The following is a 27682-nucleotide window of genomic DNA, read 5'->3' on the forward strand; positions in this document are numbered from 1 at the left end:
CTATAGTCTTAGCACTTTAGAAGGCCGAGACAGGAGGATCTCTTGAGGCCAAGAGTTCAAGACCAGACTGGGCAACAAAGTAAGACTCCCCATCTCTATTAAAAAAATTATTTTGACACATGGTTGCTCTGACACCCAGGCTGGAGTATTGTGTCGCAAACACAGCTCACTGCACCCTTGAACTCCTGGGCTCAAGCAGTCCTTCTGCCTCAGTGCCCCACCAAGTAGCTGGGACTACAGGTGCATACCACCACGCCTGGCTAATTTTTAAATTTTTTGTAGAGATAGAGTCCCACTGTGCTACTCAAGCTGGCCTTGAACTCCTGGGCTTAAACAGTCCTCCAACTCGGCCTCCTAAAGTGGTGGGATTATAGTCATGAGCCACCATGCCTGGCCTACAAAAAAATTTTTTTAATTAGCCAGGTGTGGTAGCACGTGCTTATGGTCCTAGCTACTCAGGAGGATCACTTGAGGCTTGACCCCAGGAGACCCAGGAGATCGAGGCCGCAGTGAGCTATGATTGCAGCTTGGGCAACAGAGCGAGATCCTGTGTCTTTAAAAACAAATTAGAAAACAATTTTGACTGGGCATGGTGGCTTACACCTGTACTCCCAGCACTTTGGGAGGCCGAGGCAGGCAGATCACCTGAGGTCAGGAATTAGAAACCAACCTGGCTGACATGGAGAAACCCCATTTCTACTAAAAATGCAAAAAATTAGCCAGGCGTGGTGGCGCATGCCTGTAATCCCAGCTACTCAGGAGGCTGAGGCAGGAGAATCGCTTGAACCTGGGAGGTGGAGGTTGCAGTGAGCCAAGACCACGCCATTGTACTCCAGCTTGGGCAACAAAAGTGAAACTCCATCTCAAAAAAACAAAAACAATTTATAGGCCGGGCGTGGTGGCTCACACCAGTAATCCCAGCACTTTGGGAGGCCGAGGCAGGAGGATCACGAGGTCAGGAGTTCAAGACCAGCCTGGCTAACATGGTGAAACCCTGTCTCTACTAAAAATACAAAAATCAACCAGGTGTGGTGGCGCAAGCCTGTAATCCCAACTACTTGGAAGGCTGAGGCAGGAGAATCGCTTCAACCTAAGAGGCTGAGGTTGCAGTGAGTTGAGGTTGCACCACTGCACTCTAGCCTGGGACAGAGTGAGACTCCGTCTCAAAAAAAAAAAAAATTATAATCTAAAACGGGGGTCAACAGATTTTCTGTAGAGAGAGCCACATAGTAAATGTTTTAAGCTTTGTGATCCACAGTCTCTGTCATAACCACTCACCTCTGCCATTGTAATACCAAAGCAGCTGTAGACCATATGTAAATTAGTAATTGTATTCTGATAAAATTATGGACACTGAAATTATATAATTTTCACATGTCAGAAAATATTCTTTTGATTTTTTTTCAAGCATTTACAAATGTAAAAACTATTCTTAGTTTGGGCTGTACCAAATAAAGTTGGAAGGCCTTAGTTTGCCTGGATCTCTGATCTAAAAGACGTTAAATGGACACAGTACAGGGACTGGTAAAAGCACAAAATTGAAATGAACAACATGGCTACCTGATAGTGGATTTCACAGTGGAAGCTGTGGGACGCAACTCTTCACATCCTCTCACCTGCGTTACAGTTTCAGAAATTGATTTTGCCAATTCGCCTACATGTGATCCTGCCCTAATGAACTAGGTTTCTCTAACCACACACATAACAGACTGATATATAAGTAATAATTATAATTTATTCATCTTAACCAGGAGATCTATCTCCAGTGAACCCTAGAATTTTTGAGTCCATGGATAAGAGCATTTATAATATGCGCCAATATTTTTTATGCATTGTCTCATTTAATCTTCACAAGATGCATGAGAGAAATTAGCCACACCTTCCTGTTGGAAGCACTCTGTTTCCTTAGCTTTGAGACATTAAGCTTTTCTGCCTTTCTGGCCACCTTCTCCCCTCCCTTAAATGTTAGTGCTCAAGAGGCTCCCAGAGTCCTCCTCTTGTTGGAGCTGTGGGTGATTTTATGATGATCTTGATGTCCACAGCATCCCTGAAAACTGTTGACTCAGAAATCTGTATATCTAGAGTAGACATTTCTTCTGATCATCAGAACTACTTCACTGCCTGCCTACTGGATAACCCTGGGGATGTCAAACTCAGCATGTACAAAGTTCAGCTAGTCAGCTCTGCCCCCACACTTGGATTCCCTACCTCGGTTAATACAGCCAGCCACCCCATCCCCTAAGTCAGAAATCTGTCTTCTAAAGGCATAGCATCAGAACTTTGTCCCTATGTAAAGTACAATTCTGTTTTATGTTTCAAATATCCATCCCTTCCACACCATCTTCACTGCTTGTGACACTCCAGCCTTATTATTTTTGTAGGCTGAATCATTGCAAGAAACTTGTAGCTGGTCTCCCTGCCTTTAGTTTAATTTCCTTCCAGTCCATTCTCCATACTGCTTCCTCAGTGCAGACTAAAGCTTTCAAGGCCTGTTGTGATCTGACTCCTACCTCCACTTCAACACCGTTGCTCCTTGCTGGTGGTCTTGAATTACGTTGTCTGGGGTCAGTATTGGTTCTGCCACCTCATTAGCAGTAAGACCTAGGCAAATTACTTAACTTTTTTTAAGCCCGAGTTTTTTTGCATCTGTAAAATAATGATTAAAGTGGTTAAAAACCATTTACCTTAAAGGTAATGAGGACTCATTCATTATTCGGTTTACTGTTACTGAGTGCCTCCTTTGGGTAGGTGTCATTCTAGCTGCTGGGGATTTTGAGGTGAGCTTTGCTTACGTTCTAGCAGAGCAGAATGACAAACCCAACGTGGAAAAATAATAATAGTGAATACGTGCTTTAAAAGTAAAGGATGGGCAGTAGCATAGAGAGTGAGTAGGAGGAGGGGGTTCTGCTTTAACCAGGTGGTTAGGAAAGACCACTCCAAGGATTTGACACCTGCACTGAGACCTGAGTGATGAGGGATAGCCACACGAAGATCTTGGGGAACGTTCAGGCAGAGAGAAAAGCAAGGAGAGGCTCTGAGATGGGAACAAACTAAGTGTTTAGGAGACAGTCAGATTATATAAGGCCTTGTCAGCTGTGGTGAGTAAGGAGTTTGGATTTGGATTTTATTCTAGTTCTAATAGTAAATCATTGAAGGATTTTAAACAGGAAGTGGTATCACCTGACTCAAATGATAAGATCTCTGCAGTGTGGAGAATGGACTGTTTCCAGCTCATAATAGGAGGCTGAGAATTGTTAAATGAAGAAATGAATTTACTGGATGATTTGACATTTTATTATTATACTAAAACAACTCTTCTCTTTTTGTGTACTTTCAGAGCATTGAGTGGCCTCTGAAATTCCCTTGGGAATTTGTTAGAATGGGCCTGACACAACCAAAGGGAGTTCTTCTCTATGGGCCCCCTGGATGTGCTAAAACCACTCTGGTGAGGGCCCTGGCCACAAGCTGTCACTGCTCTTTTGTTTCAGTGAGTGGAGCTGATCTGTTTTCACCGTTTGTTGGAGATTCAGAAAAAGTGTTGTCTCAGGTTTGTTTATTTCCCCATATGTTTAAATTTACTTTTGAATTTTTATTTCATTTCTTATGGACAAACCTTTTTAAAAATATTACTAGTGTTTTTTCCAGTTAAAAAATTTATACGTTTATTGAAAAATTTAGAAAATATAGGAAAGTGTAAATATGAAATCCTTCATAATCCTCCTACCTACTGTTAACATTTTGGTGAATTTCCTTTGTCTTTTTTTCTGTTTTAAATAAAATCAAGGGTAGGTTTTATCTATCTATAGCTTTATCCTGCTTTTTTAAACTTAATATTACTACTTTTGAAATTTATAGTATTCTTTGAAAATATGGTTTTTAACTCTTACATAATTCTCCATTGTTTCTTGTTTTATTTACTCATTCCCCAATTCATAGACATTCAGAATCTTTTTTATATCTATTTTAAAAATTATAAATAGTGGCCAGGCATGGTGGCTTATGCATGTAATCCCAGCACTTTGGGAGGCCAAGGCGGGTGAATAACTTTAGGCCAGGAGTTCAAGACCAGCCTGGCCAACATGGCAAAACCCCGTCTCTACTAAAAATGCAAAAAAATTAAGTGGATGTGGTAGCGCATCCTATAATCTCAGCTACTCGAGAGACTGAGGCACAAGAATTGCTTGAGCCTGGGAGGCAGAAGTTGCAGTGAGCTGAAATCGCATCACTACACTCCAAACTGAGCAACAGAGCAAGACTGTCTCAAAACAAAAACAAAAACAAAAACAAAAACAGGATTATAAATAGTAATATCACATGACTAATGTATAACATATAGCTTTTTAATATTTTTTTCCTAACAAAAGATATTTCGACAAGCAAGAGCAAGCACTCCAGCAATTTTGTTTTTGGATGAAATTGATTCAATCTTGGGAGCTCGCTCAGCCAGCAAGACAGGATGTGATGTTCAAGAACGAGTTCTTTCTGTTCTCCTGAATGAATTAGATGGTGTTGGACTTAAGACAATAGAGAGAAGAGGAAGTAAATCAAGTCAACAGGGTAAATACAAGGAGCTGAAAAAATGAAGAGGTATTTATTAGCCAGAATGCACCTAAAATCCAGGCCAACATTAAATATAATGCATATATGCTATAACTTTGCCTATGCTGAATTCATCTCATAGAAGGATTTATATAATTTCAGTTTGACTTTGTTAGGACTTTTAGAGCTAATAAAAATTGTGATTTGGCTAGGAAAGGTGAGGTACATTTTACAATAAATTATCTTAAATATAAGAATGTGAATTTTATTTTTCCTAAGAATGAGAAATATAATTTTACTTATTGCTAATAGAGAAGGCAGTTTATTCTTGTTTGCATGTCCTAAAAACCAGTATTCATTTCTTTCTAAAAATGTTTGTGTAGGCTGGGCACAGTGGCACACGCCTGTAATCCCAGCACTTTGGGAGGCCAAGACAGAAGGGTTGCTTGAGGCCAGGAGTTTGAGACTAGCCTGGCCAACATAGCACCATATCTGAATGAACGAATGAATGAATGAATGAATGAAAAACAAAGGAGATTATTATTTCCAATAGTCTTAGTAATGGAACATTTCCAGTTTTCTTGAGGAATGAGTTTCTTTGGTTTTAATGAATTAAAATGGCCTTTGGAAGTCCCCTCCCTCTTTCTGAGTCTCTTCTCCAGATGAGTTTGGTATCCTTAAGTTGTCCCTGATACTTTTTCTTTTATTCCTCTCTCGTTCTCATTCTTTTCCTATTTTAAAAATTGTCATATGGAATTGTTGCATACACTCCTTAGGAATATGTCACACTAGAATTAGGAGGTATCCATGAGGTTATCTAATCAAATCATTTCAAAATGCAGGAATTTCTTCTATAGCATCTGACAGGTATTCACCCAGCATCTGCTAAAATACTTGCAAATATAGGGAACTTTGTACTTTGAGGGATTACGTCACTGGAGAGCTGCCTGATTATTCAACAAATGATTTTGAATGCTTAGTATATGTAAAGCCTTTCTCTGTCTGCTTTTAGACATTTCTTTATCCAGGATTTGCGTACCTGCAACTTAGATTGTCATTTCAAAGAAAAATAAAAGGTCAAGTAAATCTTCCTCTTTAGGGATATGAGAGTCAAGACTTTCTGTAGCCATGTATCTCCACCGGTTGGTCATATGTATCTGTCTTTTTAAGTAGCCTGTTTAAGGTGTAAGCCTTCATTGGAGGCTCAGGTGCACTCAAGTCACCAGATGAGTGTTCTCCCCTTTGGGATAAGGCTTTTCATAGGTTCTCATATGGAGAATGTCTCTTAGCTACTCCCTTAGCCATGCACACAAAGTAGCTCTTCGATGAATGATTTGTTGCTGGGATATCTTGATATCAAGAAGCTGGTCTGGAAAGCGGATGTAAGCATTCTGGTCCCAAGAAAAGGATATCCCTATTTGAATTTAAATAGACCTTCTGATTTATAATTTTTAGAAAACTTATTAACAACTGATTGACATTACTTTGTGTTGTGTGTTTGCCCTCAGAGTTTCAAGAAGTTTTTAACCGAAGTGTCATGATTGTTGCAGCAACAAATAGACCTGATGTGTTAGATACTGCTTTGTTACGACCTGGAAGATTAGATAAGATCATCTATATCCCACCTCCAGATCACAAGGTAGTCATTTACACATTTACTCTGTGTGAGCTCAGCAGAATTGAATTCCAACTTGGATATAGGTGTCCATGGTGTTTTACTTACCCTGGGTTCCACCTTCTTCCTTGCCTGGTGGCCTTTCATGACATCATAATTTTGATCTGCGTTTGTTGGATACTCTGATCTTGTTCACAGAGAAACATAAGCCTAAATATATGGTGGTTATTTTTTGTGTTGTGGCAGACTCTAAATACTGAGTCTACTCAGCATTATTTTGCAACTAGAGTGGAGGAATCCTAAAGTGTTAAAAGGGCTTTGAAGATTGAGTCAGCATCCTTATCATACAGTGCAGAAATCTGAAATTACAGAGATTATGCAGTGTATCGTGGTCAACCAGTAAATTTGTTGTCCTTAAAGTACGGTGCAAAAATCTGAAATTACAGAGATTATGCAGTGTATCATGGTCAACCAGTACATTTTTTGTCGTTAACATCCAGAGCCACTGACAGGGAGGGTGAAAGGCACAGAGTGAATTTTTTTGTTCCTTGGGCTTTTATCAAGTTTTGAAGGGATAGAAAAATAAAATTTAATATCTATTATACCTTTAAGTTGTATCTGATAATTCATGCATTTGCTTCTTAAGCCATGTCTGATAGTATTATTTGTACCCAAGAGAGATTTAGCCGGGCGTGGTGGCTCACATCTGTAATCCCAGCACTTTGGGAGGCCAAGCGGGTAGATCACCGGAGGTCAGGAGTTCGAGACTATCCTGGCCAACATGGTGAAACCCCATCTCTACTAAAAATACAAAAATTAGCTGGATGTGGTGGCAGGCACCTGTAATCCCAGCTACTTGGGAGGCTGAGACAGGAGAATCACTTGAACCTGGGAGGTGGAGGTTGTAGTGAGCCAAGATCGTGCCAGTGTACTCCAGCCTGGGTGACAGAGCGAGACTCCATCTCAAAAAAAAAAAAAAAAAAAAGATTCATAAGTTTTTTATGATGTCGTTATTTTTACCATTGTCATATAAGCCATTGATGACTTAGTCTTTCTAACCCCTATATATATTTTCTCGGTAATGTGAAAGAAAACTCAAGCTAAAAATATTTTAATAAATCATTGTGTCAAACATAAATGTTATAAGATTTAAAATACTGTTTTTTATTTTGTTCCAGGGCAGGCTTTCTATTTTAAAAGTCTGTACAAAAACCATGCCAATAGGGCCTGATGTCTCCTTAGAAAACCTAGCAGCAGAAACCTGTTTTTTTTCTGGAGCTGATCTTAGACACCTCTGCACAGAAGTAAGTTAATTAGTGAAGAAATTTGTGGTTCAAAACATTTCTGCATCTTTTCAAATCTTCATTCACTCAGCAGTATTTACTAAAAGCCTGTGTGGTACCATGTGATGTGAAACAGACAGATGTGGCCCCATCCCTCACACAGCTTATTGTAAGTGTGGGGTGGTGAGGAGGGTGGTGCAGAGAGGCAAATCTTAATGCTGAGTTGGCAATTGAAAATATGTAGTGAGTTGCGGAAGTAGAGGGTACTGTGGGAGCACCTAGGAAAGACACCAGCCCAGATTTGGCACATCAGAGAAGGCTTTCTGAGAAAGGAGATGTATAAACTGAAATTGGAAGGACAAATCGGGAGTTAGCCAGCTAAGAAGGGAAGGGGGAATGTTTGAGGTGGAGAGAATAAAATGTGCAAAGGATTGAAGATAAGAGATGGTGTGACATTATTGAATCTTAGAGTGGAGAATGGCAAGAAATAAAGCGAAAGAAGTGGGCTAGGCGTGGTGGCTTGCGCCTGTGATCCCAGCATTTTGGGAGGCCAAGGCGAGAGGATTGCTTTAGCCCAGGAGTTTAAGATCAGCCTGGGTAATACAGTGAGACCCCATCTCTAGAAAAAATAAAAAATTAGTCGAATGTGGTGTTAGTCCCAGCTACGTGGGGAACTAGTAGTCCCAGCTACTTGGGAGGGGGAGATGGGAGGATTGCTTGAGCCTGGGAAGTGAAGTTTGCAGTAAGATGAGATCGTGCCATTGCACTCCAGCCTGGGTGACAGAGTGAGACTCTGTCTCTTAGGAAAAAAAAAAGCTGAAGGAGTAGACAATGGCCAGGACACACGGGTCCTTGTAAACCACTCTAAGATACCCTTTTTCGTAAACTTTTACTAAATATAACATTCAGAAAAATGCACGGATCATAAGGGTACAGTTCATTGAATTAAAGTGATCACATTTTTATAATCACTACTTATGTCAAGAAATAGAACATTATCAACACCCCAGAATCTTCCTTTGGGCCCTTTCCCAACCTCTGTCACCTACCTTCTTCCAAAAGAGAACTATTGGCTGGGCTTAGTGACTCATGCCTGTAATCCCAGCATTTTGTTGGGGCCAAGGCAGGAGGATCATCTGAGCCCAGGAGTTGAGACCAGCCTGGGCAACATGGGGAGACCCTGTCTCTACAAAAACTTTTTAAAAATTGTCCCGGCTACTCAGGAGGCTGAGGTGGGAGGATCACTTGAGCCTGGAGGTCAAGGCTGTAGTGAGCCATGATTGTGTCACTGTACTTCTGCCTGGGTGACAGAGCAAGACTCTGTCCCCCCCCCCCCCCCCCAAAACAAAACAAAACAAAAGGGAACCACTCTCCTGACTAACAACAGTGGGGATTAGTTTTGTCTGCTTTTGAACTTTATATGAATGGAAGCATGTGGCATATGTTATTTTCTGTCTGGTTCTTTAACCCAAAAAGAAATTTATCCATAGTTTTGTGTGTAGCATAGTTTATAATATTCTAGTATATGAATATTCTACATTTGTTTATCCATTCTTTTATTTTGGAATATCTGGGTTTCTACTTTTTTGCTATTATGAGTTATGCTGCTGTGAACAGCCTTGTACATGTCTCTTAGTTCCTGTGTCTATTTATGTCTATTTGTAAACATAGTTAGCTACAAGGAGAATTGCTGGGTCATAGGGTATGTGTTTGATCTATTCCTTTATAATCAGTGCTGGCTCAAGACTCTTCCCTACTTAACGATCAGGAAGATATTCTCTCATCTTTAAAAATACATATGGGTTCATAAAATATATATTAATCTGCAACTTGCCTTTTCTTTCTTCCCATTTAAGGCTTTCTTTTTTCCCATTAATGTAAAAGAGGTTATGGTCTACAAAGTGGATTTCTAATCACCTTATTTAACTTTTTAGCATAATGTTTTTAGTGACATGAAAATTAGAATCCTATAAAGTGAGGCTGAGATTTTCCATTCAGAGTTTAAAGTATTACCATATATTGTTAAAAAAAAAAGAAAAGAGGCCAGGCACTGTGGCTCACGCCTGTAATCCCAGCACTTTGGGAGGCTGAAGCAGGTGGATCATGAGGTCAGGAGTTCAAGATGAGCCCGGCCAACATGGTGAAACCCTGTCTCTACTAAAAATACAAAAATTAGCTGGGCGTGGTGGCAGCCTCCTGTAATCCCAGCTACTTGGGAGGCTGAAGCAGGAGAATTGCTTGAAACCAGAAGACGGGGGTTGCAGTGAGTCCAGATCGTGCCACTGCACTCCAGCCTGGGCAATAAGAGCGAAACTCCATCTCAAAGAAAAAAAAGCAAAAGAAAAGAAATTGTTTTCTATTGCTTGTCTCTTAATAGGCTGCTTTGCTGGCTCTGCAAGAAAATGGACTAGACGCAACTACGGTGAAACAAGAGCACTTTCTAAAATCACTTAAGACTGTAAAACCGTCGTTAAGTCGCAAGGACTTGCCTTTATATGAAAACTTATTTAAGAAAGAAGGATTTTCTAACTTGGAAGGTATTTAAAAATCACCTTAAACTCTTGTTCAGTTGTTCACATTAATTGAAATGTGAACTTGCCTGTCATTTGCAACTTCACACTTTTAGAATTTGTGTTTATATTTCCTGTAAGTAAATAAATAAAACAAAACAAAACAAAAAAAACTTGTGCCTGATAAGCTAAGGCTCATTTATTTTTAAAAGGCATATTAAATAAAATACTGTAATTTAGGAAGAAAGTGTGTGTGTGTTGATTTTGTTGTAAGGGGTGGTTGGTTTTGGGTGATTGCTTTTTTATTAAACCCTGAAATAATTTCATACTTACAGAAAAGTTGCAAAAATAGTACAAAGAATTTTTATGTGTTCAAACCCAGATTCACTAATCTTTAACATTTTGCCACATTTGCTTTCTCTGTCTTCCCCACCCCTTGTACATATACACATACACACATTTTTTTTTTGAGTGGTTTGAGAATAGATTATATACATAATGTCCCTTTCCCCCCTTAATACTTGAGTGTGTATTTGTTACAAATAAGGTTATTATATGACCAAATTCAGGAAATTTAATACTGACACAGTATTTTAATCTGTCATCCAGTGAATTTCATGTATGGTCACAATAATGTCCTATATGGTAATTTTCCCCATTACAGGATCCAGTCTAGGATCACATATTTCATTTAGTCACCATGTCTCTTTAGCCTCTTAACTTGAAACCGTTTCTCAATCTTTCTTGACCCTGACATTTTTGAAGAGTATAGACCAATTATTTTATTGAGCAGTTCATTCCTGGACTTGTAGTTGATGTTTTATCATGGTAGATTCAGGTTATGTATTACCATTCGAGCACTACATAGGGGCATTGTATTCTCAGAGTATCACAGCTGAAGGCACATGACATCTGTACGTTCTTGATGATGTTAATTTTGGTCATTTGTTTGCAGTATTGTCTGGTTTCTCCACTATACTGCTATTTTTCCTTTTGTAGTTGTAAGCAGTTAAAAGTTTTTAAAGAGACAGGTTACATGTACATTTTTATTTTCATTTATTACAGAATAATTTAGAATACTAGAAAATACAGAAACATAAAAAAATCCTTTAGTGTTTAACCTTCCAGTCCTTCATGCATGTATAGATAATTTTTAAAACCAGAAAGGAATGATACGGCATAACTCTTGTTCTTCTCACCTAACAATATCTGGTAAACATCTTACTAGGCCATTCTCCACCCACAAGGTGCTAAGTTGGGTGCTGGAACGTCCAGTGAACAAGGCAGGCATCAGACAAATTGTCAGTGAATTAATTACAATGGTCAGAAGTGCTTCAAAAGAAGTAGAGGGTACGATGAGAGACTACTGCATGAAATGTATGAAGTCATAAAACGTTAAGCAGTTATTGGAAAGTTTCCTATTTCTGAGTGCAGCCAGGACTATTGGGAATAATTAAAGAAAAAACCTGATTTGTAGGTATAAAATATTCAATTAAAATAACACACTGACCTTTGCTTTTGAGTAATATGAAAATACCTAGAAAACTTACTGGAATTCTTACTATACATTTTCTTTGTTGGTTATTAATCTTATTGAACAAGGCAGCCATCCTGCGCCTGACAAACCCTGGCCTGAACCCCTTAACTCAGACATCTAGCTGTGGGCCCCTGGTCTTTTCCAGAAAGTTTCTACTAGGCTGGTAATTTAGCAACCATGCTTGTTCAAGGCTGAGCTGATTTGAAGATGTCTTTTTAAATTGTAATTAAAGTCAGTCCTCCTCATCTGTGGGTTCCACATGGGCAGATTCAGCCAATCGTGTGGGTTGAAAATACTTGAAAAAACAAACAAAAACAATACAACAATAAAAAATAGGCCAGGCGTGATGTCTCACACCTATAATCCCAGCACTTTGGAAAGCCGAGGCGGGCAGATCACCTGAGGTCAGGAGTTCAAGACCAACCTGGTCACCATGGTAAAAACCCATCTCTACTAAAAATACAAAAAATTAGCTGGGGCATGGTGGTGTGGGTCTGTAATCCCAGCTACTCTGGGACTCAGGTGGGCCCCAGAATTGCTTGAACCCAGGAGGCAGAGGTTGCAGTGAGCCAAAATCACACCACTGCACTCTAGCCTGGGCGACCAAGCAAGACTGTTTCAAATAAATAAATACAAATTTTAAAAAATCACAAAATACAATAGTGTAACAATTACTTGCATAGCATTTATATTATATTATGTATTATGAGTAATTTAGAGATTTTTTTAAAGTATAACCAGGAGGACGTGTGTAGGCAACCCGCATATACTATACCATTTTATATCAGGTTCTTGAGTATTCGTGGATTTTGGCGTCTGAGGGGTCCTGGAACCGATTCCCTGCAGATATAGAGGGATGACTGTAACTTCTCAACAGAACATTGGAAGCTTCCTGAGCATAAAGACTATGTGTCTCCTCTCACTGAAATGCTCAACAGATGACAAAATGAGATCAAGAATTTCTTTGATCCTGTTCGAATCTGATTTTAGAATGGCTCTGGGCAACTTCCAAAAGCTGTATTCTTGATCTGCGAGAAAATTAAAACACCAGCTTCTGAACACCTTCTTTCTGGTATACTGGGGAGTGTAAACAGTCTTCCCTATAAACTGAACTCAAACTGCTTTCTGGGCCACATTATTGCTTAAGGCTGACTAACCTTAAACAACATAGAACATCCCTGGAACCTCCAAAATTCAGCAAATCCAGTGCTATAAGCCTGGTCATAAGGCAGCCACTGAAGGATGAGGTGTCAGGATTAACACATCCATCATCAGGAACAGGGAGAAAGAATGTCAACAAAAAATATTTAATAATGAAATTTCTATTTTTCTCAGAAAAGCCTGAGCTGGACTGATTAAATTCCTGGCCAGGCATGGTGGCTCACGCCTGTAATCCCAGCACTTTGGGAGGCCAAGGCGGGTGGATCACCTCACCTGACTCAGGCTGGTCAGGAGTTTGAGACCACCCTGGCCAGCACGGTGAAACCCCGTCTCTACTAAAAAAAAAAGATAGCTGGGCATAATGGCTCACGACTGTAATCCTGGCAACTCGGGAGGCTGAGGCAAGAGGATTGCTTGAACCCGGGAGGCAGACGTTTCAGTAAGCCAAGATCGCACCACTGTACTCCAGCCTGGGTGACAGATCGAGACTCCATCCTAAAAAAAAAAAAAAAAAAATCTAAATTCCTGGGGTATGAACCAAGCAGCCATGTCTCCATGCCCCTGCAAGCCTGAGTGGCAGTAGCTAGAGAAAGGCTCTACAAGTTGCTGGTAACTGGAGGTGGGTGGGGAAGACCCCCCAAGGGATTATGGGCTCTGGGGCAGCCACAGAGGGTGATGCTGGTGAGTGGCCTGAGTGGGCTGCTTTGGGGGCTGCCAGGGTCTGAAGGGCTGGGAGCTGTGCCTGTTTCTCATCCTGGTCACCCAGGCAGTACTGGCCTGGCGGTGCCTTCTGGGCACCCTGGCCAGTACACAGGGCTTGGGGGCAGGGAGGACCCTAATTTCATGTCTATCCTCTGGTTGCTGGTGGTGAGGCTATGAATTCCATTACATTTTGGAGTGGGAAGTGTTCTTATTGCTAAAGAACTGAATGACAAACTTCTTTTCTGGGGTCTTGCCTTCACAACCTCAGGCAAAAGGGCAGAAAATCTGAAGGTTCTTAAGTCACATACAGTTGACCCTTGAACAACACAAGTTTAAACTCCTTGGGTCCACTTATAATTAATTATTTTTTAGATGGAGTCTCACTCTGTCGCCCAGGCTAGAGTGCAGTGGCACGATCTCGACTCACTGCAACCTCTGCCTCCCGGGTTCAAATGATTCTCCTGCCTCAGCCTCCTGAGTAGCTGGGATTACAGGCACCTGCCACCACACCTGGCTAATTTTTGTATTTTTAGTAGAGACGGGGTTTCACCATGTTGGCCAGGCCGGTCTCGAACTCCTGACCTCAGGTGATCAGCCTCTTGGCCTCCCAAAGTGCTGGGATTTGCTTGGGTCCACTTATATGTGAATTTTCTTCCACCTCTGCCACACTGAAGCAGTGAACCAACCCCTCCTCTTCTTCCTCCTTCTCAGCCTACTCAATTTGAAGAGATGGAGACCTTTCTGATGACTCACTTCTGCTTAATGAATAGAAATATATTTTCTCAGCCAGGCCCGGTGGCTCATGCCTGTAATGCCAGCTACTTGGGAAGCTGAGGCAGGAGAATCACTTGAACTTAGGAGGCGGAGGTTGTAGTGAGCTGACATCATCCCACTGCACTCCAGCCCAGGCGACAGAGCAAGACTCCATCTCAAAAAAAAAAGTGATATTTTCTTTTTATGATTTTCTTCATAACATTTTTATTTTCTCTTGCTTGCTTTATTGTAAGAATCTTACCTATATAAAAAGTAAAATATGTGTTAGTCAACTGTTTAGATTATCAGTAAGGCTTCTGGTCAACACTGGATTATTAGTAGTTAAATATTGGGGGAGTCAAAAGTTATATGCAGATTTCTGACTATGTGGAGAGCAGGGGTGTGTAAGTTCCCCTAATCCCCAAGTTGTTCAAGGGTCAACTGTACTTGTTTTGGTGACAGTTTTTTATTGTTTTTTTTTAAGAAACAGGGTTTTGGGCCAGGCGCAGTGGCTCACGTCTATAATCCCAGCACTTTGGGAGGCCGAGGCGGGTGGATCACTTGAGGTCAGGAGTTTGAGACCAGCCTGGCCAACATGGTGAAACCCCGTCTTTACTAAAAATACAAAAAAAAATTAGCCGGGTGTGGTGACACATGCCTGTTAGTCCCAGCTACTTGAGAGGCTGAGGCAGGAGAATGGCTTGAACCCGGGAGGTGGAGGTTGCCGTGAGCTGAGATCACCCCACTGCACTCCAGCCTGGACAACAGAGCAAGACTCCATCTCAAAAAAAAAAAAAAAAAAAAAAGAAAGAAACAGGGTTTTGCTCTGTTGCCCAGGCTGGAGTGCAGTGGCACAATCATAACTCACTGTAACCTCAAGCTCCTGTGCTCAAGCAATCCTCTCGCCTCAGCCTCCCACGTAGCTAGGACTACAGGCCCACATCACCATACCCAGCTAATTATTAAAATTTTTTGTAGACTGGGTGCAGTGGCTCATGCCTGTAATCCCAGTGCTTTGGGAGGCCACGGTAGGTGGATCACCTGAGGTCAGGAGTTCGAAACCAGCCTGGCCAACATGGTAAAACCCTTTCTGTACTAAAAATACAAAAAATTAGTTGGGCGTGATGGGCCTGTGATCCCAGCTACTCAGGAGGCTGAGGCAGGAGAATTGCTTGAACCTGGGAGGCGGAGGTTGCAGTGGGCTGAGATTGCACCATTGCACTCCAGCCTGGGCAACAAGAGTGAAACTCTGTCTCAAAAAAAAAAATAAAATTTGTAGAGTCTGGCTATGTTATCTAGGCTGGTCTCAAATTCCTGGCCTTGAGTGATCCTCCCACCTCTGCCTCCGAAAGTGCTGGAATTGCAGGCCTGAGCCACGGCATCTGGCCAACAGAATTTATTGAGTAAATAATTCAAAATTGCTGCATTTGCCTTAATATTATTAATTGTAAAATATAAATGAGTCACCCAAAGCACAGTGTTATAATTCTTGAATCAGGGAAAGACCAAACTACATATTGACTTTGATATCTCAAAAGCTTGATATACCCAGGCATTATGAAAAGGAAGAAAAGTGTGGCTTTCTGGGTTTAATTTTTATTGCTGCAAATAGGAATAAGATCTTAAAGGTTATATGGGCAAATTATATCTGTAACTAACTACCTATAATTTGTGAATTTTAAAAATGTTTATTTTAAACATTTCCAAACATACATAAAAAGAAGAGTACAATAAACCCACACATACCTATCACCTACGTTAAATAATTATTATTTTGTAAAATATTCCTAATTTGTTTTTTAGTTGAAGTGTTTTTGTTTCTGTTTTTTTTTTGAGATGGAGTTTTGCTCTTGTTGCCCACGCTGGAGTGCGATGGTGCTATCTCGGCTCACTGCAACCTCCACCTCCCAGGTTTAAGTGGTTCTCCTTCCTCAGCCTCCGGAGTAGCTGGGCTTACGCAATTACAGGCGCCCACCACCACACCCGGCTAATTTTCTGTATTTTTAGTAGAGATGTTGGCCAGGCTGGTCTCGAACTCCTGACCTTACGTGATCCACCCACTTCGGCCTCCCAAAGTTCTGGGATTACAGGCGTGAGCCACCGCACCTGGCCTAGTTGAAATATTTTAAAGTAAATCCCAGACATCATAATATTTATCCCTTAAATATTTCCACATACAAGCTCTGAAAAAGGGAGAGGCCATTTAAAAAATATAATCGCCGGCCAGGCACGGTGGCTCACACCTGTAATCCTAGCAGTTTGGGAGGCCAAGGCGGGCTGATCACGAGGTCAAGAGATCGAGACCATCCTGGCCAACACGGTGAAACCCCCTCTCTACTAAAAATACAAAAATTAGCTGGGCGTGGTGGTGGGCGCCCATGGTCTCAGCTACTCGGGAAGCTGAGGCAGGAGAATCGTTTGAACCTGGGAGGCAGAGGTTGCAGTCAGCCGAGGTATATATATATTGCAGTTATTGCAGTTATATATGTATTGCAGTTATATATATATATATAAACTGCAATACTATTATCACACCTAAGAAACTTAACAATATCCCTTTAATATCATCTAATGTCTGGATCCTATTTAAGTTTCCCACTTGCCCCCAAAATGTCTTTTTACAGTTGATTTGTCTTTTTGTATATTCAAATAAATACCCCACCTTTGGTAAGTTTTCTCAGACCCCCTTAGTTAGAATTAATCACCTGTCTTGGCAACAGATCATGCCTTGCATTAGAGTTATTTAGAGTTATTAAATTGCAAGCACCTTGAAGTAAGTGATTTGTGTCTTATTACTCTTTTTAATTCTGCTATGCCCCCATCCTCAGAATAATGCCTAGACTACTAAAAAACTGCATTACATTTTGAAAAGAAATGATACTGGCAAAGCACGGCTCTGTGTTTAAGGTCATTAATAGGCAATGGCTACACATTTTAATTTCAATTTTGGGCTCATGAAACACTAATGTAAAATTTCTCTCTTCTCTCTCTCTCTTCGTCCTGTTTCTCTTTCTCTCTCCCTCCCTTCCTTCCATCCTAGAAAAACTTCTGTTTCTTAATAACATGAGGTTTTTTTGTAGAATCTTCTGACAGAAGTAGCCTTAGAAGTCTTTCATTAAAAGGCTTCTCTGATTCTAGGTAATACAAACCAAGGAGAATTAATGTTGAATTTTCTTTGAAGTATATAACGTAGATCCATCCAATTAGCAAATGTCTCTAGTTACAGTTCTAGGGTTAAACAGTAAGAACGCTTGCCAGAGTAAGGGAGTGGGAAACTACATTTATGATCAGCCTTACATAAAACAAATCTTTGAGGCTGGGCGTGGTGGTTCACACCCATAATCCCAGCACTTTAGGAGGCTGAGGGGGGCGGATCACCTGAGGTCAGGAGTCCAAAACTAGCCTGGCCAACGTTGCAAAACCTGTCTCTACTAAAAATACAAAAATTAGCGGGGCGTGGTGGCACATGCCTGTATTCCCAGATGCCCAGGAGACTGAGGCATGAGAGTCGCTTTAGCCCATGAAGCAGAGGTTGCAATGAGCCGAGATCACACCACTGCACTCCAGCCAGGGTGACAGAGCGAGACTCTGGCTCAAAAAACAAAACAAACAAAAAACCAAATCTTTGCATATAGTAACTATTTGTTGAGTGCCTACTACAAGCAGGACAGAATGCTTTACATATATTCTAACATTTTTTCCAACTCTCTCCCCTGCTAGGTTTGCCCCCATTTTGCAGATATATAAACTGAAACTCATGAAGGTTAAGTAGTTTACTTAAAGTCAGCTATTAATAATAAGTATAGCAGGGGCAGGCTCTGAACTCAGGTCCATTTGACTGCAAAACCCAGGTTTAGAACGAAAATGGGGTTGCAACAGAGCAGGGTCTAGCCAATTTCAGGGAACGTTAAGATGTTGCCTTTTAACTTTAACTTACAGCTTGAACTTCAAACTGTTTGTTTTAAAATAACTGGTCCTTTACTTATTGCAGTATTTAACAGAGGGGTGCAGACAGAACCATGGTGTTGGGCACCAGACAGACCTGCGTTCTGATGGCATCGCCGCCACTTACCAGTGACGTGACCAGAGCCTCTCTGAGTCTTAATAAGATTTTGCACCCACCTTGCCGAGGGGAATCTGGCTCAGTGTCTGGCACACACACAGCCCCTGGCTCTGTGAAATTGTTACCATTGCAGCCGCCTGCAAACTGCAAAGTGAGGTTGCTGGTTTAGAGGAGAGTTAGGAGGGAACCCAAAGACTAAACCAGCCGGCAGGGTCGTTTGCAGAAAGACCTTCTCCTGACAGCGTCCCCAGCTGATTCTTTTGTTTGTTCTCCCTCGACCTCAGGTTTTTGTTTTATTGTGTTTATTTGTTTGTTTTTGTTTTTTTGGTTTTTTGGGTTTTTTTTTTTAGCAGAAAAAGTCAGGACGCCCTGGGAGTTATTCTGAAATAAACTTTACAATTTAATTTTAATGATCTCCATAGGTGCACAGACCACATTTTGGAGCTTTTAATGTGATTGGATTAATTCTAATTTACCCGCCTGCACCTGGGAGCCTCTCCTGGGACCCTCCGGTCTGCAGCTCATTTTTCCGGACCCCCTTTTATTGTTTGCTTATTTGCTTATTTAAATATTTTGTTTTCTATTTTATTTAATACAGGGTCTCGCTCTGTTGCCCAGGCTGGAATACAGTGGTGTAATCTTGGCTCACTGCGACCTCAAAGGCCTGGACTCAAGCGATTCTCCTGCCTCGCCCTCCTCAGTAGCTGGGACTGCAGGCATGCAGCACCACGCCCGCTAATTTTTTTTAGTAGAGACGTGGTTTCGTCACGTTGGCCAGGCTGGACTCGAGTGATCCTCCTGCCTCAGCCTCCCAAAGTGTTGGGATTACAGTCCTGAGCCACCGCGCCAGGCCCGGATACCCTTTTAGAAGGGTTGGCTTTCCCTCAGGCCTCGGCTGTCAGCGCTCCCCTCTTAGGGGGTTCCACCTCCTACTCCCCAAACCTCCAAACTCCTCACAAGCACCTAGGGGGGCCAAGAGCGACCGGGGTCGGCAGGTAAGGAAGACCGCGGCGAGCGGCAGGGGGCGCCAGCGCCCGCGTTCGGGCGCTTCACGTCAGCCGCACGATGTCCTGCAGGGGGCGCCCGGGAGCCGCGTGCCCAACGGGGAAAGCGAGTCAGGTCCCTCGCGCTCCCCGCCCCACGCGCGTGACCAGAGCGCGCTGGCCCGGCCCACCCGGGGCGGTTGTGGTCGCTATATATAAGGTGGGGAGGCCGCCGGCCCGTTCGGTTCTGGGCGTTACCATCGTCCGTGCGCACCGCCCCGCGTCCAGGTGAGTCTCCCATCTGCAGAGACGCGGACGCGCCGGCCCGCAGTTGGCCTGCGGCGCGCGGTGGACGGTTTGGCGCCCACCAGGCGATCAATACTTTGGATTTTTAATTTCTAGATTTGGCAATTCTTCGCTGAAGTCATCATGAGCTTTTTCCAACTCCTGATGAAAAGGAAGGAAGTAAGTTTTAAAAACAATTGAAAATCTTGACTAAAGTTTTCATTTTTAAAGATGAAAAGATGGCACAGATTTTGAAAAAAGTATAAAATAAATATAGCCGTTTTGCTGTGTTTCAAATGTTTCATATTGAAGTGTCCGAATGTGTCCCCTCCACCTGTTATTTGTTAGCTCATTCCCTTGGTGGTGTTCATGACTGTGGCGGCGGGTGGAGCCTCATCTTTCGCTGTGTATTCTCTTTGGAAAACCGATGTGATGTAAGTAGGTCTCAATTTATAAAAACGTTTTTGGCAGTGTTTGGATGACTTTTAGTTTATGAAATGTATAAGTTTCCTATTTTTTTTTCCCATGGATAAGAATGCCAAATTGTGAACTGGGAGTCAGGGTTAAAAAGCATCTTTTATCAGAAAACTCTTATGATATTGTCTACCAATGGGTCAGAAAATGAAAATTAGAAAAAAAAAAGACAAAAAATTAAAAAAAACCCATGATATTAATCAAATTAGTTTGTTTCTTGTGTTTATTATTTTACCCATTGGCCCTTCTCCACTCTCTGGCAGTGAAGTAAAGCTTGTTTTTTTTTTTTTTTGAGTTTTGAAATTTAAAGTTCTTCAGTGGTTTTGGGAGATATATATCATGAAACAATCATTTTAATTAAAATTTTAAATTTTAGCTTATTAGATTTTTACTAATGTGGTAGAATTGATAGATTCAGTTGTCTACGATGAACCTAATCTCAACTTTGGGTAGAAGAAAGTAAAAAACAAAAACATGTATCCTGGAATATGAGGAAAAGATAAACTTGAAACTGTTGGAGGCTGGTGCAGGGCTGGAGAGGGCAGTCCTCTAACCGCTGGCAGAGGGGCCCAGAGCCCTGGAGTTCACCACCTGCAGAGTTCAACCTGCCCCTCCCACAGACTGAGATAAGAACATTATTGCATGTCCTTGGCTTGGCAGTTTTGCTCCCATGGTTATTTGGTTTGTGGGATCCTTCCCCAATGCAGCCCAATCAAGAGAATACAGACCTCCTACCCTTTAGAGGAACTGATGTTTAATGTTTGAGCCACACCATGAAACTCCCTTAGAGAATTTTCCATCAATTTTAGTTACTACTGATGGTTCCTGATCATTAGCAGACAAATGCCTTAGTATGAGACTGGTTTTGTCCCTAGCATGTTTATAAACCCAGTATCAGTGTTGGTTTAAATTCACATATTTTAATGTTTAATTGGCTTTCTTTAATTTTAGCCTTGATCGAAAAAGAAATCCAGAACCTTGGGAAACTGTGGACCCTACTGTACCTCAAAAGGTATTGTTAAATTAAAAACAAATGATTTATATTTTGCCCAAACCTTAGCACCTTTGTGAGCAAAATAGATTTAGTACCTTACCCTTATTGTGTAACTTAGATCAATTGTGCCTTCATCGAGTAATTAAAATGAGGAAATTTTAAGAGCCTACTCTATGCCAGGAGCGTTGTCCATCCACTCATGAGAAGCATATACACTTTTGGAACTATGGCTCACATAATACCTGGCAAACTTAAAAATCTGGATACCGGCCAGGCACAGTGTCTCACACCTGTAATGCCAACACTTTGGGAGGCCGAGGCGGGTGGATCACTTGAAGTCAGGAGTTCGAGACCAGCTTGGCCAACATGGTGAAATTCCATCTTTACTAAAAATACAAAAATTAGCTGGGTGTAGTGGAATGCACCTGTAAACCCAGCTACTGGAGAGGCTGAAGCACGAAAATTGCTTGAACGCGGGAGGCGGAGGCTGCAGTGAGTTGCAATTGTGCCACTGCACTCCAGCCTGGGCAACACAGCAAGACTGTCTTAAAAAAAAAAAATCTGGATACTGCTAAGTGAAAGTAGGGCACATGTGTTTATCTTTCCCTCTGATCTCATAACACTTAGGAGCCCAAGGGCTTTGTAAAAAGATGGACTGATAGAAACCAGCTCACATTACTATTTTGTGCATGTTTTAGATATGGAAAGAGGTAGGTACAAACACAATGGTGATGCTTTTTCTAAAGGGGAGTGTGGACAAATCCGAAAGAGGGACATGCAAATGAAAGTCAAATTTTTAACAAAAGGTTTTTTTTTTTTTTTTCCTTTTTTCCCTTCAGCTTATAACAATCAACCAACAATGGAAACCCATTGAAGAGTTGCAAAATGTCCAAAGGGCGACCAAATGACGAGCCCTCGCCTCTTTCTTCTGAAGAGTACTCTATAAATCTAGTGGAAACATTTCTGCACAAACTAGATTCTGGACACCAGTGTGCGGAAATGCTTCTGCTACATTTTTAGGGTTTGTCTACATTTTTTGGGCTCTGGATAAGGAATTAAAGGAGTGCAGCAATAACTGCACTGTCTAAAAGTTTGTGCTTATTTTCTTGTAAATTTGAATATTGCATATTGAAATTTTTGTTTATGATCTATGAATGTTTTTCTTAAAATTTACAAAGCTTTGTAAATTAGATTTTCTTTAATAAAATGCCATTTGTGCAAGATTTCTCAAAGATTAGGTATATATTTAAATGGAAGAGAAAATATTTTTATGGGAGAAAAATACATTTGAACCATGAAATTTCATCTTTTAAATAACATCCAATACAGATTTCTGTGTAAGCTTTTTTTCCCCAAGTTTATTCATTCACTAGTAGTTTATTGAGCATCTACTATTTGCAGTATAGCTAACAAAGCCAAAATTTGGTGGGATATGAATAAAAGATGGTAAGTACAATGAGGAAAATGAAGTGGGGATGAGGTTGGAGACTCGCATGAGGACTGACCTTGGAGGAAGTATAGGATTCTGGAGGTGAATTGGAATGCAAGGCATACTGAGATCTGCCCTAAAGATGCCAAGCCAGGCCGGGCGTGTGGCTCATGCCTGTCATCCCAGCACTTTGGGAGGCTGAGGCGGGCGGATCACAAGGTCAGGAGATCGAGACCATCCTGGCTAACACAGTGAAACCCCGTCTCTACTAAAAATACAAAAAATTAGCTGGGCGTGGTGGCGGGCGCCTGTAGTCCCAGTTACTCGGGAGGCTGAGGCAGGAGAATGACGTGAACCCAGGAGGCAGAGCTTGCAGTGAGCTGAGATCACACCACTGCACTCCAGCCTGGGTGACAGAGTGAGACTCTGTCTCAAAAAAAAAAAAAAAAAAAATGCCGAGCCATACTGTGATGTTCCTGTGGGGGCTAGGGAGGGGAAGATGGGGAGCCTTGCCAGCGCTCTTCAGAGTTTGGGGCCACTCTTCCCTCTGGCCAATGGTAACTTGAAGGCTGAAGATACATTCATATCCAACATGCCGCTGGGCTCCCCTGCCTGTCCCTAAAAATGAGATAAGAAGAAAGTTGCTTTTCATTAACTTTTTTTAAAAAATGGAGATATAATTCACATGTCATAGTATTCACCCATTTAAATTGCACAATTCAGTGGTTTTTAGCATATTCACAAAGTTGTGCAACCATCTCCATCTACTTTCAGAACATTTTCCTCACCCCAGAAAGAACTCTGTACCATTAGCAGTCATTTCCCTAGTCCCAACTCCTCTGCTCCCAGCCCCAGGGAAATACTAATAAACTGTCTCTATGGATTTGCCCATTCTGGACATCTCATGTAAATGGAATCAGGCAATATGTGACCTTTGGGTTTGGTTCCTTTAACTTGGTATAGTGTTTTTAAGAGTCATCTATGTTGTACCATGTTTATATTATCAGTATTTCATTACTTTTTCTGACAGTACTCTTCAAGTGTAAGGATATGCCATTTTTGTTCATTGGTAAGTTGATGAACAGTTGGGTTGTTTCTACTTTTTGGCTATTATGAATAATGCTGCTATGAACAGCCATGTACAAATTTTTGTGTGGCCATATATTTTCGGTTCTCCTAAGTAGGTACCTAAGTTCGTTAACTTTTTTTTTTTTTTTTTTTTTTTGAGACAGGGTCTTGCTGTGTCACCCAGACTAGACAGGCTGGAGTGCAGTGGCACCATCTCATAACCTTTGCCTCCTGGGCTCAAGCAATTCTCGTGCCTCAGCCTCCTGAGTAGCTGGGATTACAGGCATGCACCACCACCACACCTGGATAATTTTTGTATTTTTAGTAGAGGCAGGGTTTTTGCCATGTTGGCCAGGCTGGTCTTGAACTCCTGACCTCAAGTGATCCAACTGCCTGATCACTTGAGGAAAGGAGTGATCCCTTCCCTCCCCATTGGATCATGGCTAACACCCCTATAACAAAAGACAGGTTAACTAGAAAAAGCATAACAAACTTATAGTTTACTTGACATGGTAGCCTTCAGAATGAAGACCCAAAGATATAGGGAAAACTGTTCATTTTTATGCTTATGTTCAATGAAAAGTCGATGTAGAAATATGATTGGACATGTAGAAATATGGACAAAAAGGAAATGGTCCTAATGCTATCAGAATAGACTGCATGGGGAAGCTCACCAAGGCCTGTCTGCAGCATTTCCTTCTGCTGGGTGTGGGGGTGGGATCCCTCTGGAATGAGTGTCTTAATTTCTTTATGGCCAGCTGTTACATAGAAAGGTGGGGGAAATTTAAGAGCAATATATTTAGGTTTTATGGCTGGCTTTCAGGAAATGGGATTCTGGCTTCTATGGCCGGTCTTGGAGAAGAGGAATTCTAGTTTCTATGGCTCACCTGGGGAAGAATCAGGGTCAACAGACAGGAGGGCAGAGAAACTTTGCTTCTGCGGCCTTCATTTGGGGTATCATTTTTTGGGCTCCAGCGTTACCTTCACAGCAATAAAAAATAGGTTTTGCCAGGAACTTGGCAACTCTGAGAGGATTAAAGCAAGACTGCTGCCAACTTCTGTTGCTTCCTTATCACCTCAAGTCGTCTCAGATGAAAGTCTCTGATAGTTGATCTCAAGGAATTACACATAGCAATTGGGAAGCACATTTTTATTTGCTTAAGCTTCTAAAGTCTAATGTAATGTCATTTGCACAAATAAAAATTAACAGTTGGTCAACTAAGAGAGCAAAGTATAGAGTTTTTCAAGGGATGACTGTGGCTTTCAACTTTAAAACACAAACCTGATTGAAATGTGGTGGTGTGAACATGGCAATGGGAGGTACTCTTCTGCAGGTTTAGGAGGGAGAGAGGCCAAAAGCAATGTTGATGCTTAAATTTCAAAAGATTTGGGTTTTGTTGTTGTGTTCTTAGCATTTCCTTCAAACATTTTATTTTGAAATTTTTCAAATATGCAGAGAAGTTGAAAGATACTCACACTTCTTATCAATTAACATTGTGCCACATTTGCTGTATCTCCCTGTGTATGTATGCTTTTCAAAAATTAACTCATTGAGGCCAGGCGCAGTGGCTCATGCCTGTAATCCCAACACTTTGGGAGGCTGAGGCGGGCAGATGGCTTGAGCCCAGGAGTTTGAGACCAGTGTGGACAACATGGCGAAACATCTCCACTAAAAATGCAAAAATTAGCCAGGTGTGGTGGCACACACCTGTGGTCCCAGCTACTTGGGAGGCTGATGTGGGAGGATCACCTGACCCTGAGAGGTCAAGGCTGCAGAGAGCCTTGATCTCGTGCCACTGCACTCCAGCCTGGGCAACCCAAGTGAGACCCTGTCTCAAAAAAAAAAAAAAGTGTTGAGAACAAGTTACAGACATGAGGCTTTTTTCCCTAAAAATTTAAGCATGTACTCACTGCCTAAGATAAAGGACATTGTAGCTGACTAGAATACCATTATCATCCCTAAGAAAGTTAACATTCATTCAATAATATCACCTATCATAAATATGATAGTGATATCATAAATATCACCTTTTTTTCCTCTAATTGTCTCAAAAATATCCTTTATATCTGTATTTTAACATCCAGAATCATCTAATCCAAGGTTTACTTGTTGCATTTGTCTAAGTTGTACTGAGTACTTGACTGACTTGTGGTCATGAAAATGACTCCAAAGCAGCTTTTATAGAATGGCCATCTCTACAGATAACGAGAACATTACCCGGATAACATTCTCTTACATGCAGACTTTACAATTTTTTATTTACAATCTAATAATGATGTATTTTCATGTAGTTTATAAGAGGTTGTACAATTGATGAGCACTCACTATGTGCTAGACGCTGTGCTGGCCTTGAGGCTCTTACAGCTTAGGAAAGGGAGACACACATGTAAACAGCATGAGAGCAATGCTAGGACAATAAAGCAAGGACAGGAGTAGGCACATGGTATGAAGGAAAGCTTCCCAAAGAAGGTGGATCCCTGAAAGTCTACTTCAGCTGATTTCTTGAAAAAAAAAAAAATCATCATCATTACAAGTCAGCAAGGCAATTGAAGTAGAGGCACATTTTTACCAAGACAGAGCCACCTAAAGTAGCATGGTGTCTCTTGGAAACTTGGAGTAGATTAATACAGGGAATTTTTTTTTTTTTTTGAGACAGGGTCTCACTTTCATTGCCCAGGCTGGAGTGCAGTGGTGCAATTACAGCCCACTGCAGCCTCGACCTCCCCAGCTCGAGTGATCCTCCCACTCAGCCTCCTAAGTAGCTGGGACTATAGGCTAGAGATTGAGTTTCGGCATGTTGGCCAGGCTGGCCTCAAACTCCTCGCATCAAGCAATCCTCCTGCCTTCGCCTCTGAAATTGCTGGGATTACAGGCATAAGCCATCCTACCTGACCAATACAGAGTATTTTTAATATTAAGAGAGATAATTGGAGAAAAAGAAGTAGGTGGAATGTGTAGGACATTTGTGCTATTATCTTCCAGGCACAAAGGAACCAGAAAAGGATTTTAAGTTGAGGGAGGAGGTAATAGTCTACTGCCAGGGGTGTCCAATCTTTTGGCTTCTCTGGGCCACGTTGGAAGAAGAATTTTCTTGGGCCACACATAAAATACACTAACAAAATCACAAAAAAAAAACAAACTCAATGTTTTAAGAAAGTTTACAAATTTGTGCTGGGCCACACAAATACTACTAAAATAACAACTACAAAAAAAAAAATTAGCTGGGTGTGGTGGCGCACGCCCATAGTCCCAGCTACTCAGGAGGCTGAGGCAGGGGAATTGCTTGAAACAGGGAGGTGGAGGTTGTAGTTAGCCAAGATCATGCCACTGCACTCCAGCCTGCGACAGAGTGAGACTCCACCTCAAAAAAAAAAAAAAAAAAAAAAAATGGGCCAGTTCAGGCCAGGCGCGGTGGCTCACGCCTGTAATCCCAGCACTTTGGAAGGCTGAGGCTGGGTCACTTGAGATCAGGAGTTTAAGACCAGCCCGATCAACTTGGTGAAACCTCATCTCTACTAAAAATACAAAAATTAGCCCTGTGTGGTGGTGCGCGCCTGTGATCCCAGCTACTCAGGAGGCTGAGCCAGGAAAATTGCTTGAACCTGGGAGGCAGAGGTTGCAGTGAGCTGAGATCGCGCCACTGCACTCTAGGCTGGGCAACGAAGTAAGACTCTGTCTCAAAAAAAGAAAAAAGAAAAAAAAACTGGGCCAGTTCATACCTGTTTAGGTTAGTAGTAATGATTACTTACAGGAGATAATAGCTATAAAGTACCTAAAATGGTGCTTAACATGGACTAGCGGTTCAGTAAGTATTCCCTTCTTCCTAAAGAAAAAAGATTATCCCTGTAATAACAGCACCTTGGGAGGCTGAGACAGGCAGATTGCTTGAGCTTAGGAGTTTGAGACCAGCCCTGGGCAACATGTGAAACCCTGTCTCTACGAAAAATAAAAAAATTAGCCGGGTGTGGTGACGCATGCCTGTGGTGCTATTCGGGATGCCGAAGTGGGAGGATTGCTTGAACCCAATAGGTGGAGGTTGCAGTGAGCCGAGATTGCACCACTGCACTCCAGCTTGGGTGACTAAGCAAGACCCTGTCTGAAAAAAAGGAGATTATCACTATTAAAACTGCCATACGTGTTTAGGATTACATTCCATGAGTGGGAGCATTGCCTGTTTCAAATCCATGCATACCCAGCTCTGTTTGAAATCTATGCATACCCGGGGACTCCTGGCCCATCTTTGGTTCACAACGCCCCAGTTACAAACCTTTTAGAGAGAGTGCAC

The 27682-nt window shown here is 41.6% G+C and overlaps 2 protein-coding genes across 4 annotated transcripts in view; both read left to right on the plus strand.

The window, feature by feature from the left end:
- Positions 1-10194, plus strand: part of AFG2B (AFG2 AAA ATPase homolog B) — a 19797-nt gene extending 9603 nt beyond the window's left edge. The window contains exons 4-8 of one of the 2 annotated variants that reach the window (XM_019011351.3): positions 3338-3547; positions 4365-4557; positions 6048-6178; positions 7333-7458; positions 9815-10194. In XM_019011351.3, coding sequence (XP_018866896.2) covers positions 3338-3547; positions 4365-4557; positions 6048-6178; positions 7333-7458; positions 9815-9982 — 828 coding nt within the window. In that variant the 3' untranslated portion in view covers positions 9983-10194. Of the gene's footprint in view, positions 1-3337; positions 3548-4364; positions 4588-6047; positions 6180-7332; positions 7459-9814 lie in introns of those variants that run through there. The other variant, XM_055363611.2, reaches the window with a different exon arrangement.
- Positions 10195-19242: 9048 nt separating this feature from the next.
- On the plus strand, positions 19243-22131 carry C16H15orf48 (chromosome 16 C15orf48 homolog). Of its 2 annotated transcripts, XM_004056123.3 has the most exons (5): positions 19243-19434; positions 19549-19611; positions 19780-19865; positions 20857-20917; positions 21739-22131. In XM_004056123.3, the coding sequence occupies exons 2-5, from the start codon at positions 19576-19578 to the stop codon at positions 21805-21807; spliced, it is 252 nt and encodes an 83-aa protein (XP_004056171.1). In that variant the 5' UTR covers positions 19243-19434; positions 19549-19575; the 3' UTR covers positions 21808-22131. The 2 variants fall into 2 exon arrangements, with proteins under 2 accessions (XP_004056171.1, XP_018866384.1); XM_019010839.2 differs by having other exon boundaries at positions 19350-19611.
- Positions 22132-27682: the final 5551 nt, after the last annotated feature.

This window comes from Gorilla gorilla, chromosome 16 (genome assembly GCF_029281585.2).
Source record: "Gorilla gorilla gorilla isolate KB3781 chromosome 16, NHGRI_mGorGor1-v2.1_pri, whole genome shotgun sequence".
NCBI lineage: Eukaryota > Metazoa > Chordata > Mammalia > Primates > Hominidae > Gorilla > Gorilla gorilla.

Excerpts from the sequence above, each read along its gene's own strand:
- C16H15orf48 (XM_004056123.3), top strand. The coding sequence starts at position 19,576 with ATGAGCTTTTTCCAACTCCTGATGAAAAGGAAGGAA. Across the intron at positions 19,866-20,856 it reads CTTTGGAAAACCGATGTGAT|CCTTGATCGAAAAAGAAATC; the intron begins GTAAGTAGGTCT and ends CTTTAATTTTAG. Across the intron at positions 20,918-21,738 it reads ACCCTACTGTACCTCAAAAG|CTTATAACAATCAACCAACA; the intron begins GTATTGTTAAAT and ends TTTTCCCTTCAG.